Raw genomic sequence first — 15324 nt, 5'->3', positions numbered from 1 at the left:
TAGTGACGGTGGTGGAGGTCCTGGTGGAGGTGTGTGTAGTGACGGTGGTGGAGGTCCTGGTGGAGGTGTGTGTAGTGACGGTGGTGGAGGTCCTGGTGGAGGTGTGTGTAGTGACGGTGGTGGAGGTCCTGGTGGAGGTGTGTATAGTGACGGTGGTGGAGGTCCTGGTGGAGGTGTGTGTAGTGACGGTGGTGGAGGTCCTGGTGGAGGTGTGTGTAGTGACGGTGGTGGAGGTCCTGGTGGAGGTGTGTGTAGTGACGGTGGTGGAGGTCCTGGTGGAGGTGTGTGTAGTGACGGTGGTGGAGGTCCTGGTGGAGGTGTGTGTAGTGATGGTGGTGGAGGTGTTCTATGATCTGAAACAGGAGGAGCAGGTCCCGCCCCTGCCAGAGTTTAATTGCGGGGAGATGGTGTCTGGGACTTCTGATTGGAGGAGATCATTCTCGTTGGCGATGATATGCTTCACCAGACAGTTAGCTGCTTCATCTATATTAATATTCTCCTAGAGAGAGAGAGAGAGAGAGAGAGAAAAGGAAGGCATAAGGGGAGAAAATACATTTGATCAGTTACTGTCCAACTCCAAGACCACTGCATACAGTACAGTACGTGTGAGTATGTTGGTTGTGTTTCTACACTCGCAGCCACAAAACTACACTTGTATCCACAAAACTACACCCACAGCCACAAAACTACACTCGCAGCCACAAAACTACACCAGCAGCCACAAAACTACACCCGCAGCCACAAAACTACACCCGCAGCCACAAAACTACACCCGCAGCCACAAAACTACACCCACAGCCACAAAACTACACTCGCAGCCACAAAACTACACCCGCAGCCACAAAACTACACCCACAGCCACAAAACTACACTCGCAGCCACAAAACTACACTCGCAGCCACAAAAGTGTAGTTTTGTGGCTGCGAGTGTAGTTTTGTGGCTGTAGTTTTGTGGCTGCGGGTGTAGTTTTGTGGCTGCGGGTGTAGTTTTGTGGCTGCGGGTGTAGTTTTGTGGATACGGGTGTAGTTTTGTGGCTGCGGGTGTAGTTTTGTGGATGCAAGTGTAGTTTTGTGGATGTGAGTGTTTGGCTCTTCAGTAGTGCCAGTGTGACGTTTTGATGCTATGAAATAAAAGTTGACAGTCAAGGGCACTCACTCACTCACACACACACTCTCACACACACTCTCACACACACTCTCACACACACTCTCACACACACACACACACACACACACACACACACACACACACACACACACACACACACACACACACACACACACACACACACACACACACACACACACACACACACACACACACACACACACACACACACACACACACACACACACACACACACACACACACACGCTCATCTGCAGCGACATCTGCATCTCCTACCTATTGCAACTGTTTGATAATGAGACTAAAACATAAATACATATACGTACGTTAATATGGTGGTGTGGTTTCTGTAATGAAGCCTTCGGGGCTGAGGTGAACTATGGGTTCATGTGAGGAGAGGACAGGGTCAGTGATCACTAATGAGAAGTTAATGAGATGAAGAACTTTAAGACAGGGATAAAGTCTCCAGTCTGATTTTAGAATATTTCAAGCCTCCAGCAGCTGCTTCGCAAGAGACACACAACGCTCTCACACACACACTTCCTCAGATCATAGGGTGAGCTGAGCAGCAGAATGAATTAGGTGAATATGGAATATTCATGAGGTCCTTTATCAGCTTGCTCTTCAGGATGTGACAGTGTAGTCTGCAGCAGACTTCCTCTCTAATAACCTCTTACATTACCACACACACAGAGAAAGAGAGAGAGACCTCTAATAATCTTTCACATTACCCATTATCAGAACAAGAGCATATTCATAGACTCTTGTAATAGGCCTATATAACCACAAACAATACAGACAAATAAACACACTTTAATTCAGAATGGGTTCATGTAACAGAGGGGGGCTTTATCTAATAGCAGGCACATGACAGACATCTTCCCTTTCAGCATGAGCTCCACACACACACACAAATCTCAAAGGACACAAAGCTCTTTCTGAGAAAATAAGTAATTTGCGTCATTTTGCCTTTCCACTAAGATGTGAAGAGAAAAATTTAGTTATGTAACCTTCAGGGATATGGACTTGATGAGAACTCATCAACTAAAACCACTGAAAGGCTCAATGACTTGTCTTACTGTTCTCTACATCACACTATATATCACGCTCTTTATCACTCTCACATCACTATCACTCTATATCACGCGCTATATCACCCTCTACACCACTATCACCCTCTACACCTCTCTAAATCACTATCACACTCTACACCACTATCACACTCTACACCTCTCTACACCACTATCACCCTCTACACCTCTCTAAATCACTATCACACTCTACACCACTATCACACTCTAAATCACTATCACACTCTACACCACTATCACACTCTACATCACTATCACACTCTACACCTCTCTAAATCACTATCACGCTCTACACCTCTCTACACCACTATCACACTCTACACCTCTCTACATCACTATCACACTCTACACCTCTCTACATCACTATCACACTCTACACCTCTCTACATCACTATCACACTCTACACCACTATCACGCTCTACACCACTATCACCCTCTACACCTCTCTAAATCACTATCACACTCTACACCACTATCAAACTCTACACCTCTCTAAATCACTATCACACTCTACACCACTATCACACTCTACACCTCTCTAAATCACTATCACACTCTACACCACTATCACACTCTACACCTCTCTACACCACTATCACACTCTACACCTCTCTAAATCACTATCACACTCTACACCTCTCTAAATCACTATCACACTCTACACCTCTCTAAATCACTATCACGCTCTACACCTCTCTACACCACTATCACACTCTACACCTCTCTACACCACTATCACGCTCTACACCTCTCTACATCACTATCACACTCTACACCTCTCTACACCACTATCACGCTCTACACCTCTCTACACCACTATCACGCTCTACACCTCTCTACACCACTATCACGCTCTACACCTCTCTACACCACTATCACACTCTACACCTCTCTACATCACTATCACACTCTACACCTCTCTACATCACTATCACCCTCTACACCTCTCTAAATCACTATCACCCTCTACACCTCTCTAAATCACTATCACCCTCTACACCTCTCTACATCACTATCACCCTCTACACCACTATCACGCTCTACACCTCTCTACATCACTATTACACTCTACACCTCTCTACACCACTATCACACTCTACACCTCTCTAAATCACTATCACACTCTACACCTCTCTAAATCACTATCACGCTCTACACCTCTCTACACCACTATCACACTCTACACCTCTCTAAATCACTATCACACTCTACACCTCTCTAAATCACTATCACACTCTACACCTCTCTAAATCACTATCACACTCTACACCTCTCTACATCACTATCACACTCTACACCTCTCTACACCACTATCACACTCTACACCTCTCTACATCACTATCACACTCTACACCACTATCACACTCTACACCTCTCTAAATCACTATCACACTCTACACCTCTCTAAATCACTATCACACTCTACACCTCTCTACATCACTATCACGCTCTACACCTCTCTACACCACTATCACACTCTACACCACTCTATATCACCCTCTACACCTCTCTATATCACCCTCTACACCTCTCTATATCACCCTCTACACCTCTCTATATCACCCTCTACACCTCTCTATATCACCCTCTACACCTCTCTATATCACCCTCTACATCACTCTGTATCTCTCTACATCACTCTGTATCTCTCTACATCACTTTCTACTCTCTAATTCACTCTGTATCTCTCTACATCACTTTCTACTCTCTAATTCACTCTCTTCATCTTTCTAATTCACTCTCTACGTCACTCTCTTGTCTTTGAGTTTAGAGACTGAAGGCTGCATTCCATTCCAAAGAGTTGTGCCCTTACTTCTGGCTTCTCCCTCTCCCATTCATCAATCTGACTGGATAGGTGAAAGTATACGGTGAACTAACTTCTGGAGTGAACAAAGGGAGAAAGGGACAGCTTTTCGGAATGAAATGCAGCTCATAAATCTGGTAAACCATGGTAACGACCTTTCACCTTCTTCTGACTCTCAGAATGTTGAGCTCCACTAGCATACGGGGTGTCGGGACAGGAGAGTTGTGTGTGTGCGTGCGTCTGCCTTTGATCCAACTGACTGTGCTCACTTTTCGTTCATCTGTGAAATTCCACAGTTGTACAAGGTGCTATGACTCCATAGTCTGCCTGTGTGTGTGTGTCATTGTGTTAATAATGTGTATGGAGGTGTGATAAGACGTTCTCATGAAAGTACTTATTTGTGTGTGTGTGCGCTCGCATGCAATGCATGCGTGTTCTCACCTTGGCAGAAGTCTCGTACCATCCCACAAAGCCGTTCTCCTGACAGAACTTCTCCATCTGGATCCCGTTGTTGGTCAGCACGTCCCGCCCCTGGTCACACTTATTAGCCAATAGCACAGCGGCCACATTTTTCCCATTGGCCAGCGTGAGTTTAGAGTCCAGGTCCTCCTTCCACTTGGCGACAGCTTCGAAGGAGGAAGGCCGCGTCACATCAAACACGATGAATGCCCCCATGGCCTCACGGTAGTACACCCTCGTCATGTTCCCAAACCGCTCCTGACCTGAAACACATACACAGTATTGTTAGTTAGTACTGATAGCAGTAGCAGGAGTAAAGTGTCTTGTTGCCACACCCCTGACTCTAATACCATATCACAAGCCCTGGTAACACTACTGAGATTAAGGTTACTTGAGACTGCCTCAGGGCAAAGAGTCCACTACACAGTCCTGGTCACAGTCGTGGAGGGTCACATTCATAAACCAATCCCGGGAAAATACGACAAGGTGGACAGACATGGTACATCACACGCCACACACAGATCAAATGTAGTAATGGGCTTTCCAAAGACAGCACAACTCCCATTACAGACAAATGAGTCTGACTGATGAGGGATTTCACACACAGACAACTATCATTATAGAGGGGAGGGACAGAAAGGGAGAGGGAGGGAAAGAGAGAGAGAGGGGGAAGAGAGAAAGAGGGAGGACAGAGAGAGAGGGGTAAAGAAAAAATGGGGAGAGAGAAAGAGGGAGACCACCAGAGAGAGAGAGAGAGGGAGACCACCAGAGAGAGAGAGAGAGAGAGAGAGGGAGACCACCAGAGAGAGAGAGAGAGACCACCAGAGAGAGAGAGAGAGAGAGAGAGAGAGAGAGAGAGAGAGAGAGAGAGAGAGACCACCAGAGAATGAGAGAGAGAGAGAGAGAGAGGTCAGTGCAAATTCCTCTGCTAACAACAGTGTAATAAGTACACGTGGAATGTGCTACTCTGACTCCCATCACTGACTTCTATGGTCACCATCAAAGCTGTTTACCAGTGTGTTCAGACGTTATCACTCACTTCTATAGTGACTATCAAAGCTGTTTACCAGTGTGTTCAGACGTTATCACTCACTTCTATAGTGACTATCAAAGCTGTTTACCAGTGTGTTCAGACGTTATCACTCACTTCTATAGTGACTATCAGTGGTTTACCAGTGTGTTCAGACATTACTGGACACAGCCATAGTTTTTGATAGGGCCTAGACCCAGTGGTGTAAAGTACTTCATAAAAAATACATTAAAGTACTACTTAAAGGAAAACTCCACCCAAAACACTATCTTTTGGTATTTGTTTCATTAGTCCATTGTTGATATAGTCCCAGAATGTTTTGCATGTCAGCAATCAAGTTTTCAAGATATGTAACTTTCAAAATACAGAAATCTGGCCCATATGATGCATTTTGCATGTCAGCGATCACATGATAGGGGCCAGATTTCTGTATTTTGAACGTTACATGTCTTGAAATGCGATCACTGACATGCAAAACATTTTGAGACTATATCAAAAATGGACTAATGAAAATAAACTTCTGCTTTAGTACATTCCTAAAGAAAATAATGTACTTTTTACTCCATACATTTTCCCTGACACCCAAAAGTACTCGTTACATTTTGAATGCTTAGCAGGTCAGGAAAATGGTCCAATTCAAATACTTATCAAGAGAACATCCCTGGTCATCCCTACCCCCTCTGATCTTGCGCTCTCTAAACACAAATGATTTGTTTGTAAATTATTTGTGTTGTGAGTGTGCCTCTGGATATCCGTAAAAAACAAATTGCGTACCGTCTGGGTTGCTTAATATAAGGAATTTGAAATTACTACTTAAGTATCTTTTTTAAGTATATGTTTAAAAACAAAATAGTTTTACTGGGTTACTTTCACTTGAGTCATTTTCTATTAAAGTATCTTTACTTTTACTCAAGTAAGACAATTGGGTCATTTTTCCACCACTGCCTATGCATGATTGATTAGTAAAAGCAGTATGCTGCAGCTTCAACCTGTCAAATACTCTCAGATCTCCACAAGTGCATAGGACGTAGGATCTAGACTAGAGGTACATTTGGGATCGGGCCTAGGTGTGACATTCTACCAGGGCATGATTAATGGAGCAAGGCTAGTTCAGGCCAGGCAGAAACTCGTCCGAGTTATCAGTATCAGCTAAGCTGAGCAACCATCCACATGACACACTCCTATTTTGATATGGAGCTCAATTTAAGTTGACCACTTCAACATACTTTACATGAGTTCTCCTGACTCAACTTTTTTGTTGCTGCACAGAAAGCTGCTAGACCTGTTTCACTCCAAAGCTTTGAATGGTTCTGATCATGTAGTGGCAGGGTAAACAGTCAAAACCCGTGTGCCATAAAGGTTAGGACCTCTTAGCAGAGGCCACACTTAACACTGGGATGTTGCAATGATGTCTCATGAGGAGTACAACCATTTAAATGGATATGAGAAAACATAGTTCACAATATCCCTCTAAATTGAGCTCAATGAAGCAACGCATTAATATATTCTGAATACAGTAGGCTGCACGTCAGAAGGTGGAGACGGCATTCCCGATCCCAGAAGAAGCCTGTCGGCTCTCATTCACAATAAGCCCATTCTGAGCCCCAAATCTCCCTCACATGAGTGCTAGACACATGACTGTACATGCGGGCGTGCGCCCCGGCTGTACCGGCCAGAGCGCATGGGACTGGAGAAGGAGAGCGCTCACTGCGTTAGAGAAATTTCTCCAATAACCGACACTCACTTGAGGTTCGAGGAACACCTTATGCGTATAGGCCTTAACTGCCCACGGTTCCCAACGTTTACACACGAACAGAACCGTTGTCCTATGAAACATCTGATAACACATTTTGTCTGATACTGTATGTGGGCGTCAGTATACAATTAAGTCCAATCCTTTTGTTACACTTTCTTGTCCAATGACCACTCCCCAGAACCTAATATCTGTAGTGAACGGAACCACCGACCTGATACCACTACAGTTCCCTCCCCAGTCTCGCCATCCCGTGTCTTACGCTGGAACTTAATTGACAATCCCTCAAAACGCTTACATTAATGACATGTAATTTATTCAAGTGGCCAAATAGCACAACACCAAAATGGGCCTGCCTGTGTTCCCATTTGATCAGTGTCACGCGTAATGCGTCTCCTACCTGCTATATCCCATAACTGTAGCCGAACCGTCTCTTGGTCCCAGTTAAGGACCTTTAGGGCGAAGTCCACTCCTATCGTGGCCCGGTAGTTGGGGCTGAAGTTCTGGTGGACATAGCGCTTGATGATGCTAGTCTTCCCCACCCCCAGGTCCCCTATTACCAGGATCTTATAGAGGTGCTCCTTGTAGTTCTGCATGGCGACCGCGGAGCGCTAGGGTAGAGCATTAATACGCCGTGATGGGAGAGAGGGAGAAGATCGGGCACGAGAATGAGGAGCGGTGTGCTCTAGCGATCCGGAAGGAACGCCCAGAGAAGTGGGGCAGAAAAGTGAATATCGGGACCTTGTGACTTGCGGGGCTCAGAGCGTGGTCAGAGGCGTGAGAGACTGCACCCATCTGAAGACTGAAGCCTCTCCTTCAGTTTGCCCCCTCCAAATATCGGAGTTAGTTGTACAACTCCAGAAAAGTGATTTGCAAGACATGCATTGTTCGATCAATAATATAAGATCTCTGTGCATATAGCTGAAACCCTATCCATGTCAGAAAAGTAGTAAACACCACTAATAATTGTAAAAAGCAACTTTATTCATTTTCTTTCAAAAGACAAAACCAGTGCAAATCTTTGCATGCATGTGATCATAATGGAAAACTACAGGACAGTAATGAAAAGCAACCACTTCTGAAGGGAGAGAGAAGTCAAGGCACTGACATATTGGATCCCTTTCTACACTGATGAGACAGCAATCCCTTTGAATGTTCCCAGGAGACTTACATCACACAGCGATATGAGAGGACAGATGAGTGATGTGAGGACTAGTAGTGACATAGCAGAGGACATATGGAGAATACAGGGCAAGATAGGGACGCACAGGGGAGACATTACAGAAAGTGCAGAGGTCCTCTGCCCTCCTATCAATCACCAGACTAACTACAAAACTAATTAAAAATCTACAAATCCCAGTTACATTAGGGATTAAAGCAGGTTCCCTTTAGGCATCATCCCCAAGAATGAATCTTTGGTTGGCATGGCAAGGATCAGACAGTCTAGTGAGCAATTAGCAAAGCTTTACACAGTTACTGATTATTTATATAAAAATGTTCCAGCCATTTGATTAAGCTTCTCAGCTACACAACTCCATTTCAATACAGAAACCATTTCAGACTTTGGCCCAAAGTATCAGGCTAGGTTCCAATTGGGAAGACGAAAGATTGCCCCTTGCCCTCTAACCCGTTACAGTTTGGGGATGGGCTTGGCTGCCACCGCGATGCTCTCGATGGCACACTCGTCTGATCCCCGGCGGATCCTGAAGAAGCCCCCCTCGCCCCATTCCGTCCCCCAGCTGTTCTTCACCACCCAGAACTTCTGACCGGTCATGTGACAGTGGCCATAGCCCACCAGCAGCACCGCGTGGTTGGTCAGCTCAAATGGGTTGTAGGGGTCATGGAGGCCCGTGTGGTGGTAGATACCCTCCTTATAGTGCATGAAGTCAGGGTACACCTGGAGGAAAACAGTGAGGAATAATACTTGGCAAACTAATACTGGCCATTACATAGAGCTATCCAATAGACAAACTAGCCAACGTGTGTGTGTCCCACCTCAAAGGCCACCCCTATGGGTCCGTTCTTGACCAGTTCCAGCATCATGGCAGACTCACTGCAACCTCCATAGAACCCTCCCACGTAGCTGTAGTCTGAGGCGTAGTGGCGGCGACAGCCATCGGGAACATCACAAGGGGAATCCTTCCCAACGTACGGATAACATGACTCTTCCACAACCCCAAAGTCCTGGATGTATTTCCCAATGAGGTAGGGGAAACCACCGTCACAACCTGAGAGGGAGGAAGAGCAGTGAGAGGGTTAGAGATATGGGAGAAATACTCACATAGTTTAGATACAATTATGCAGTGTGCACGCATTACCTTGGGAGTACTGGGAGCAGGAGACAACCTGCTGTGGACTGAAGATGGGAGTCTCAGTGTTGTTGGTTTGGATCCTGACGCGAGCTTCCAACATTCCCATCGAGGAAAAGGAATAGCAGCTACCACACGAAGCTGGAGCCGACAGAGTACCAGTCAAACCCTGCACTGTCACAACCAAGCTAAAACGTCACTGCTATAAAACCACCACTGTAAGAATCAGACACCCAGTCAGTGCATCATCGTCAACCTATTTTAGCCCCAGGCAGCAACCATCGTTTTTTTGGTTATGAACCCTAAGGCAGGGCAGAAGGCCCCACTTTCTCTCCCATACACTCAGCAGTAGGCCTCTATTAAATCCCCTCTTCAACAGAGCGCCTAAATCCCAGCCCTGCAGTGGCACTCTCAGCCAGCTATCCAACCACTCACTATGCTTGATCTCTAGATATGAGCATGCTGTGTATGCGGGGTTGAGATGGGAACATTGCTACTCTATAATCTAGAGGGACTGTGGCCTTTGATTTAGCAGTCTACATTCTTTAACAGGAGTGCCAATGGTACTGCATGCTGTGTAGAGAACTCCAAAGTCCACTCAGCCACAGCAGACAGGCTGAACATTATACACAGGGGTTGGGAGAGGACACACTGCCAAGAGTCATGATAAAAAGAGTAGGTATTTGACCCGGTGTGCGTGTTACCCTGGTTGCGGACAGGACTGAGGTAGTTGACGCCGTTGACATCTCGCCAGTCCCAGCGCTCAGGTAGGCCGGATGCCATCTTGACTAGCGTTGCCGTCACAGGGGCGGGGCCAACACGTCTGGGGAGGAGCATAGAGAACCAGGGCCTCCATGATTTACTTTTTGCAATGAATCTAAAATGAGTTCCTATTGGACACGTTTAGGTAGTACCGCTGTTGTAAAGTCCTATTTCATACCTACTGAACACAACTGACGTGATCCTATTCCATACTCTCCTGAAGTGTGCACTAGCCTTCCTCCCTCAAACCTTTACCCTAGGACTCAGTCATGACTTCTCTCCCTTTTCTTTCAGAAGTCACATCTCACAGCTGAATGACTCATTTTCTCCTGCTTCATCCTTGGGGCTGTAGTGGGAAGTCCCCCACAATGACTATGGAATTCATGTGTCAACAAGTCATAGTTTCACAAGTTAGTGACTGTACCTGGGGATGTGTGAGGCTGGTCCCCCAGACCTGTGCATTAGCTGCTGCAGAGTGTAGGTCTCATGTTCGCTGTAGGATGTGGCTTTCCAGGAGCTCTGGGCCGCGTTGATGGAGTCAATGAAGTCCAGGTTGTGTTTGTAGGACCTATGGAGCAGTCTGGGGAGTAAACACAGCCCGGGGGGGGGGGGTGAGTAAACACAGCCCGGGGGGGGGGGGTGAGTAAACACAGCCCGGGGGTGGGGGGGGGTGGAGTAAACACAGCCCGGGGTGGGGGGTGGTGGAGTAAACACAGCCCGGGGGGTGGGGGGTGGTGGAGTAAACACAGCCCGGGGGGTGGGGGGGTGGTGGAGTAAACACAGCCCGGGGGGTGGGGGGTGGTGGAGTAAACACAGCCCGGGGGGTGGGGGGTGGTGGAGTAAACACAGCCCGGGGGGTGGGGGGTGGTGGAGTAAACACAGCCCGGGGGGTGGGGGGTGGTGGAGTAAACACAGCCCGGGGGGTGGGGGGTGGTGGAGTAAACACAGCCCGGGGGGTGGGGGGTGGTGGAGTAAACACAGCCCGGGGGGGTGAGTAAACACAGCCCGGGGGGGTGAGTAAACACAGCCCGGGGGGGTGAGTAAACACAGCCCGGGGGGGTGAGTAAACACAGCCCGGGGGGGTGAGTAAACACAGCCCGGGGGGGGGGGTGAGTAAACACAGCCCGGGGGGGGGGGGTGAGTAAACACAGCCCGGGGGGGGGGGTGAGTAAACACAGCCCGGGGGGGGGGGTGAGTAAACACAGCCCGGGGGGGGGGGTGAGTAAACACAGCCCGGGGGGGGGGGGTGAGTAAACACAGCCCGGGGGGGGGGGTGAGTAAACACAGCCCGGGGGGGGGGGGGGTGAGTAAACACAGCCCGGGGGGGGGGGGGGGTGAGTAAACACAGCCCGGGGGGGGGGGGGGGTGAGTAAACACAGCCCGGGGGGGGGGGGGGTGAGTAAACACAGCCCGGGGGGGGGGGGGTGAGTAAACACAGCCCGGGGGGGGGGGGGGTGAGTAAACACAGCCCGGGGGGGGGGGGGGTGAGTAAACACAGCCCGGGGGGGGGGGGGGTGAGTAAACACAGCCCGGGGGGGGGGGGGGGTGAGTAAACACAGCCCGGGGGGGGGGGGGTGAGTAAACACAGCCCGGGGGGGGGGGGTGAGTAAACACAGCCCGGGGGGGGGGGGGGGTGAGTAAACACAGCCCGGGGGGGGGGGGGGTGAGTAAACACAGCCCGGGGGGGGGGGTGAGTAAACACAGCCCGGGGGGGGGGTGAGTAAACACAGCCCGGGGGGGGGGTGAGTAAACACAGCCCGGGGGGGGGGTGAGTAAACACAGCCCGGGGGGGGGGTGAGTAAACACAGCCCGGGGGGGGGGGTGAGTAAACACAGCCCGGGGGGGGGGTGAGTAAACACAGCCCGGGGGGGGGGTGAGTAAACACAGCCCGGGGGGGGGGTGAGTAAACACAGCCCGGGGGGGGGGTGAGTAAACACAGCCCGGGGGGGGGGTGAGTAAACACAGCCCGGGGGGGGGGGTGAGTAAACACAGCCCGGGGGGGGGGGTGAGTAAACACAGCCCGGGGGGGGGGTGAGTAAACACAGCCCGGGGGGGGGGGTGAGTAAACACAGCCCGGGGGGGGGTGAGTAAACACAGCCCGGGGGGGGGGTGAGTAAACACAGCCCGGGGGGGGGGTGAGTAAACACAGCCCGGGGGGGGGGTGAGTAAACACAGCCCGGGGGGGGGGTGAGTAAACACAGCCCGGGGGGGGGGTGAGTAAACACAGCCCGGGGGGGGGGTGAGTAAACACAGCCCGGGGGGGGGGGGTGAGTAAACACAGCCCGGGGGGGGGGGTGAGTAAACACAGCCCGGGGGGGGTGAGTAAACACAGCCCGGGGGGGGTGAGTAAACACAGCCCGGGGGGGTGAGTAAACACAGCCCGGGGGGGGTGAGTAAACACAGCCCGGGGGGGGTGAGTAAACACAGCCCGGGGGGGGTGAGTAAACACAGCCCGGGGGGGGTGAGTAAACACAGCCCGGGGGGGGTGAGTAAACACAGCCCGGGGGGGGTGAGTAAACACAGCCAGTGACTGACAGCCAATGTAAAGAGAAAGAGTAAAGGCCAAGCAGACTGCTTGCTTTTCAATATGAGCAACAGTAAAAATGGGACCATGATTATTCTTGTTCAGTGTCTCAAAACATCTATAAAACCCATGAGGATACTCACAGGTCATTGTGGGGGTAGTGGTGCGTGTGTACAGAGCGAGGGGGTAATGGGACGACCCTCTTGGCAGTGAAGCAGGCCCAGTTGTTCCCCAGAGTATCATGGACCCAGCCTGGCAGAGTCTGGTCACAGTAGCTGGTCACCTCAGAGCCCTGCTCAGAGTACTGGAACAGAGGAGAAACTCAGTCACTGCTTGTGCACGTCCGTGTGTTGTGTGGAGACATTACATCACATTAAATATTGTATGTCCTCATCTTTACGGCCAGAGTTGCAGATTAAAATAAATATCACTTCTTTAAAAGCAGAAGTGCAACAAGTCAGATGTTTTATGCAAGTGGATGTGGCCATTAACCTGATAAAGGCTTTCAATAAGAGAGTGAGCAGACAGTTTGGCTTTATGAACAGCAACAAGTACCTAATGGGCTTTTAGAGCAAAGCATGTGTGGTGTGACATTGAGTCACTGTGTACCAAGACAAGTCCAGACGGTTTCAATAAAGGAAGTATAATTGATGTCTGCAAGTCACCTCTATCATGTAGGAGGGAGAACACTGAACATTTCCCCTGATACAATCACCGGGCAGTCATGTGAAAAAGAAAAGAAATGGGCTGAATGCAAAACAAAAGAACCCTGAATGAAAAAGGCTGCAACACAGCCCTGAAAGCAACTTTGAATCACAAGCCTGAATGTATCAATAACGTAGTAATTGAGATGTAATCTGGCTTTAACAGCGTCACCCAGCAACCCTGCAATTACAGGGAAGGTTACCAGCCATGCGTCTGACGAGCCTGAAACTTAGTGTGCAAGGCAAGTGCATTTTCACGTCTGCCAAAAAGGTTCTAGACTTCGACAGATCATAGTTTGTTATCATTATAGGATAAACTTTAGCCCTGAATGAAACACTTGAATAAGCGAGAGCTTAAAACTACCTTGAAGAAGCCGAACCACTTGTAGTCGTTGAGGACCACCTCGAAGCCCTGATTGTAGATAAGGGTGAAGAAGCCCGTGTTTCCCAGGTCGTCCACCGCCACAGACAGCTTCTCCAGGTGCACCGTTATCGACTTATCAACGGTGTCTTTAAAACACAAACAGCAGACATTTTGGTAATGCATTCTCAATTCAACTTTGGGGTTCTTCTGTATCGCAAAGTAACAGGATAGAGATGTAACATTGGGCAGCGGGATAAGTTGTAACAAACATTGTATCAATGATAGTAATAAAGGCAGTCAATAGGCTACAAACAAACGCAATTGGATACTGTGTCAAGTTAACAATCAAAATCAATTAAGTTACATAGCCGGCTTGATTGCTTAAAACGTAGGTTCGTTCTTCCGTGTTTCTAGGAACAAGAAGTTTGCGCGCTGCTAGTGTCCCTCCATTTCTTACCCATCAGAGAGCAGTTAATGCCTTTGTCTTTCCCTCCCGTCGATACCTGGAACACCCAGGAGCCCAACAGATCTTCATAGGTGCAGTTGGCCGGGGTATCAGCCCGGGAGCCCTCCGCCCAGAGCAGGAACACACACAGCAACACACCGCTCACCTTCATCGCGTCACACCACGCTTCTGTTTACAGAGCTACGCAGAGATTTGAGTCTACGATAATAACTAGAGTGACCAGGAGCAATAGCCTAAGTATCGCCCCAAGTAGAAAAAGGTAGGCTATATTTCCCCGTACTTCGAAGCACCTGCTGGACTGGTTTCGGTTTGTGTAGTGTCCTCTGCACTCTTGTGCGTTCCCTTCGATCATATGACCCACTACAGTATCTCACGTGACTCACTGGTCTTTTTATATCCAGAGATGAGCGGAGACTAAGATTATCTATTATATTGGCAAGATAGCCGAGTGATCGATCTAACAATTGAAATACATGTCCTCAATGAGCGAAGGCAAGTGAGGTCAGGTGGGACCATTCTATCCAATGAGAGGGCAGATACGCGTGTGAACAACAGGCAAAACTAAATTGATCAAATTAGTCTCACGTAACGTGACACTATCTCATAGATCTCCATACAAAGAGCTTATCTCACGTGGAGTAAATCCTCTCGCTTCGCCTCTTCCTCTCTGGAGGAGAGGAGCGAATTGGAAAGGCAAATTTAGCAAGTGTAGGTAATCACTTTGGGATGTTCCTTGTTAAGGCATATCACATTCAATTGGTTTTCAGCTGTGAACACAACACAAATGTCACTGTTCTTCACTTGTAGCTGAAATCTTGAAATATTTAATCAGTGAAAGATCAGTGTTTTATTGGAAAATGAGAAAACATGAATTGCATTTTTTATGTTTTTTTAAAGGTGTGTGTAAAGGATACTGCAGTGCTGTTCCT

General features: G+C 48.7%; 2 protein-coding genes across 3 annotated transcripts; both read right to left on the bottom strand.

The window, feature by feature from the left end:
- Positions 1–346: 346 nt before the first annotated feature.
- On the bottom strand, positions 347–7862 carry LOC311102282 (ras-related protein Rab-38-like; the record flags this gene model as incomplete). The annotated part of the gene is made up of 3 exons (XM_084143575.1): positions 347–499; positions 4466–4746; positions 7667–7862. The coding sequence occupies 3 exons, from the start codon at positions 7860–7862 to the stop codon at positions 347–349; spliced, it is 630 nt and encodes a 209-aa protein (XP_083999701.1).
- A 367-nt stretch (positions 7863–8229) lies between these two features.
- Positions 8230–14876, bottom strand: LOC311101765 (dipeptidyl peptidase 1-like). 2 transcript variants are annotated; one of them, XM_084142948.1, is made up of 8 exons: positions 14387–14876; positions 13930–14075; positions 13005–13165; positions 10762–10917; positions 10280–10398; positions 9585–9716; positions 9262–9494; positions 8230–9163 (listed from the first exon to the last, which is right to left on the bottom strand). In XM_084142948.1, exons 1-8 carry the CDS (start codon positions 14544–14546, stop codon positions 8897–8899), a joined length of 1374 nt encoding a protein of 457 aa, XP_083999074.1. In that variant the 5' UTR covers positions 14547–14876; the 3' UTR covers positions 8230–8896. The 2 variants fall into 2 exon arrangements, with proteins under 2 accessions (XP_083999074.1, XP_083999075.1); XM_084142949.1 differs by having other exon boundaries at positions 10762–10905; positions 14387–14629.
- Between the last annotated feature and the right edge of the window lie 448 nt (positions 14877–15324).

The sequence above is a fragment of the Coregonus lavaretus genome, assembly GCF_964263955.1.
Source record: "Coregonus lavaretus genome assembly, chromosome: 26".
Lineage (NCBI taxonomy): Eukaryota > Metazoa > Chordata > Actinopteri > Salmoniformes > Salmonidae > Coregonus > Coregonus lavaretus.
Note: the sequence above shows the minus strand (reverse complement) of the source record. Positions and strands in the feature narration are given on the sequence as shown.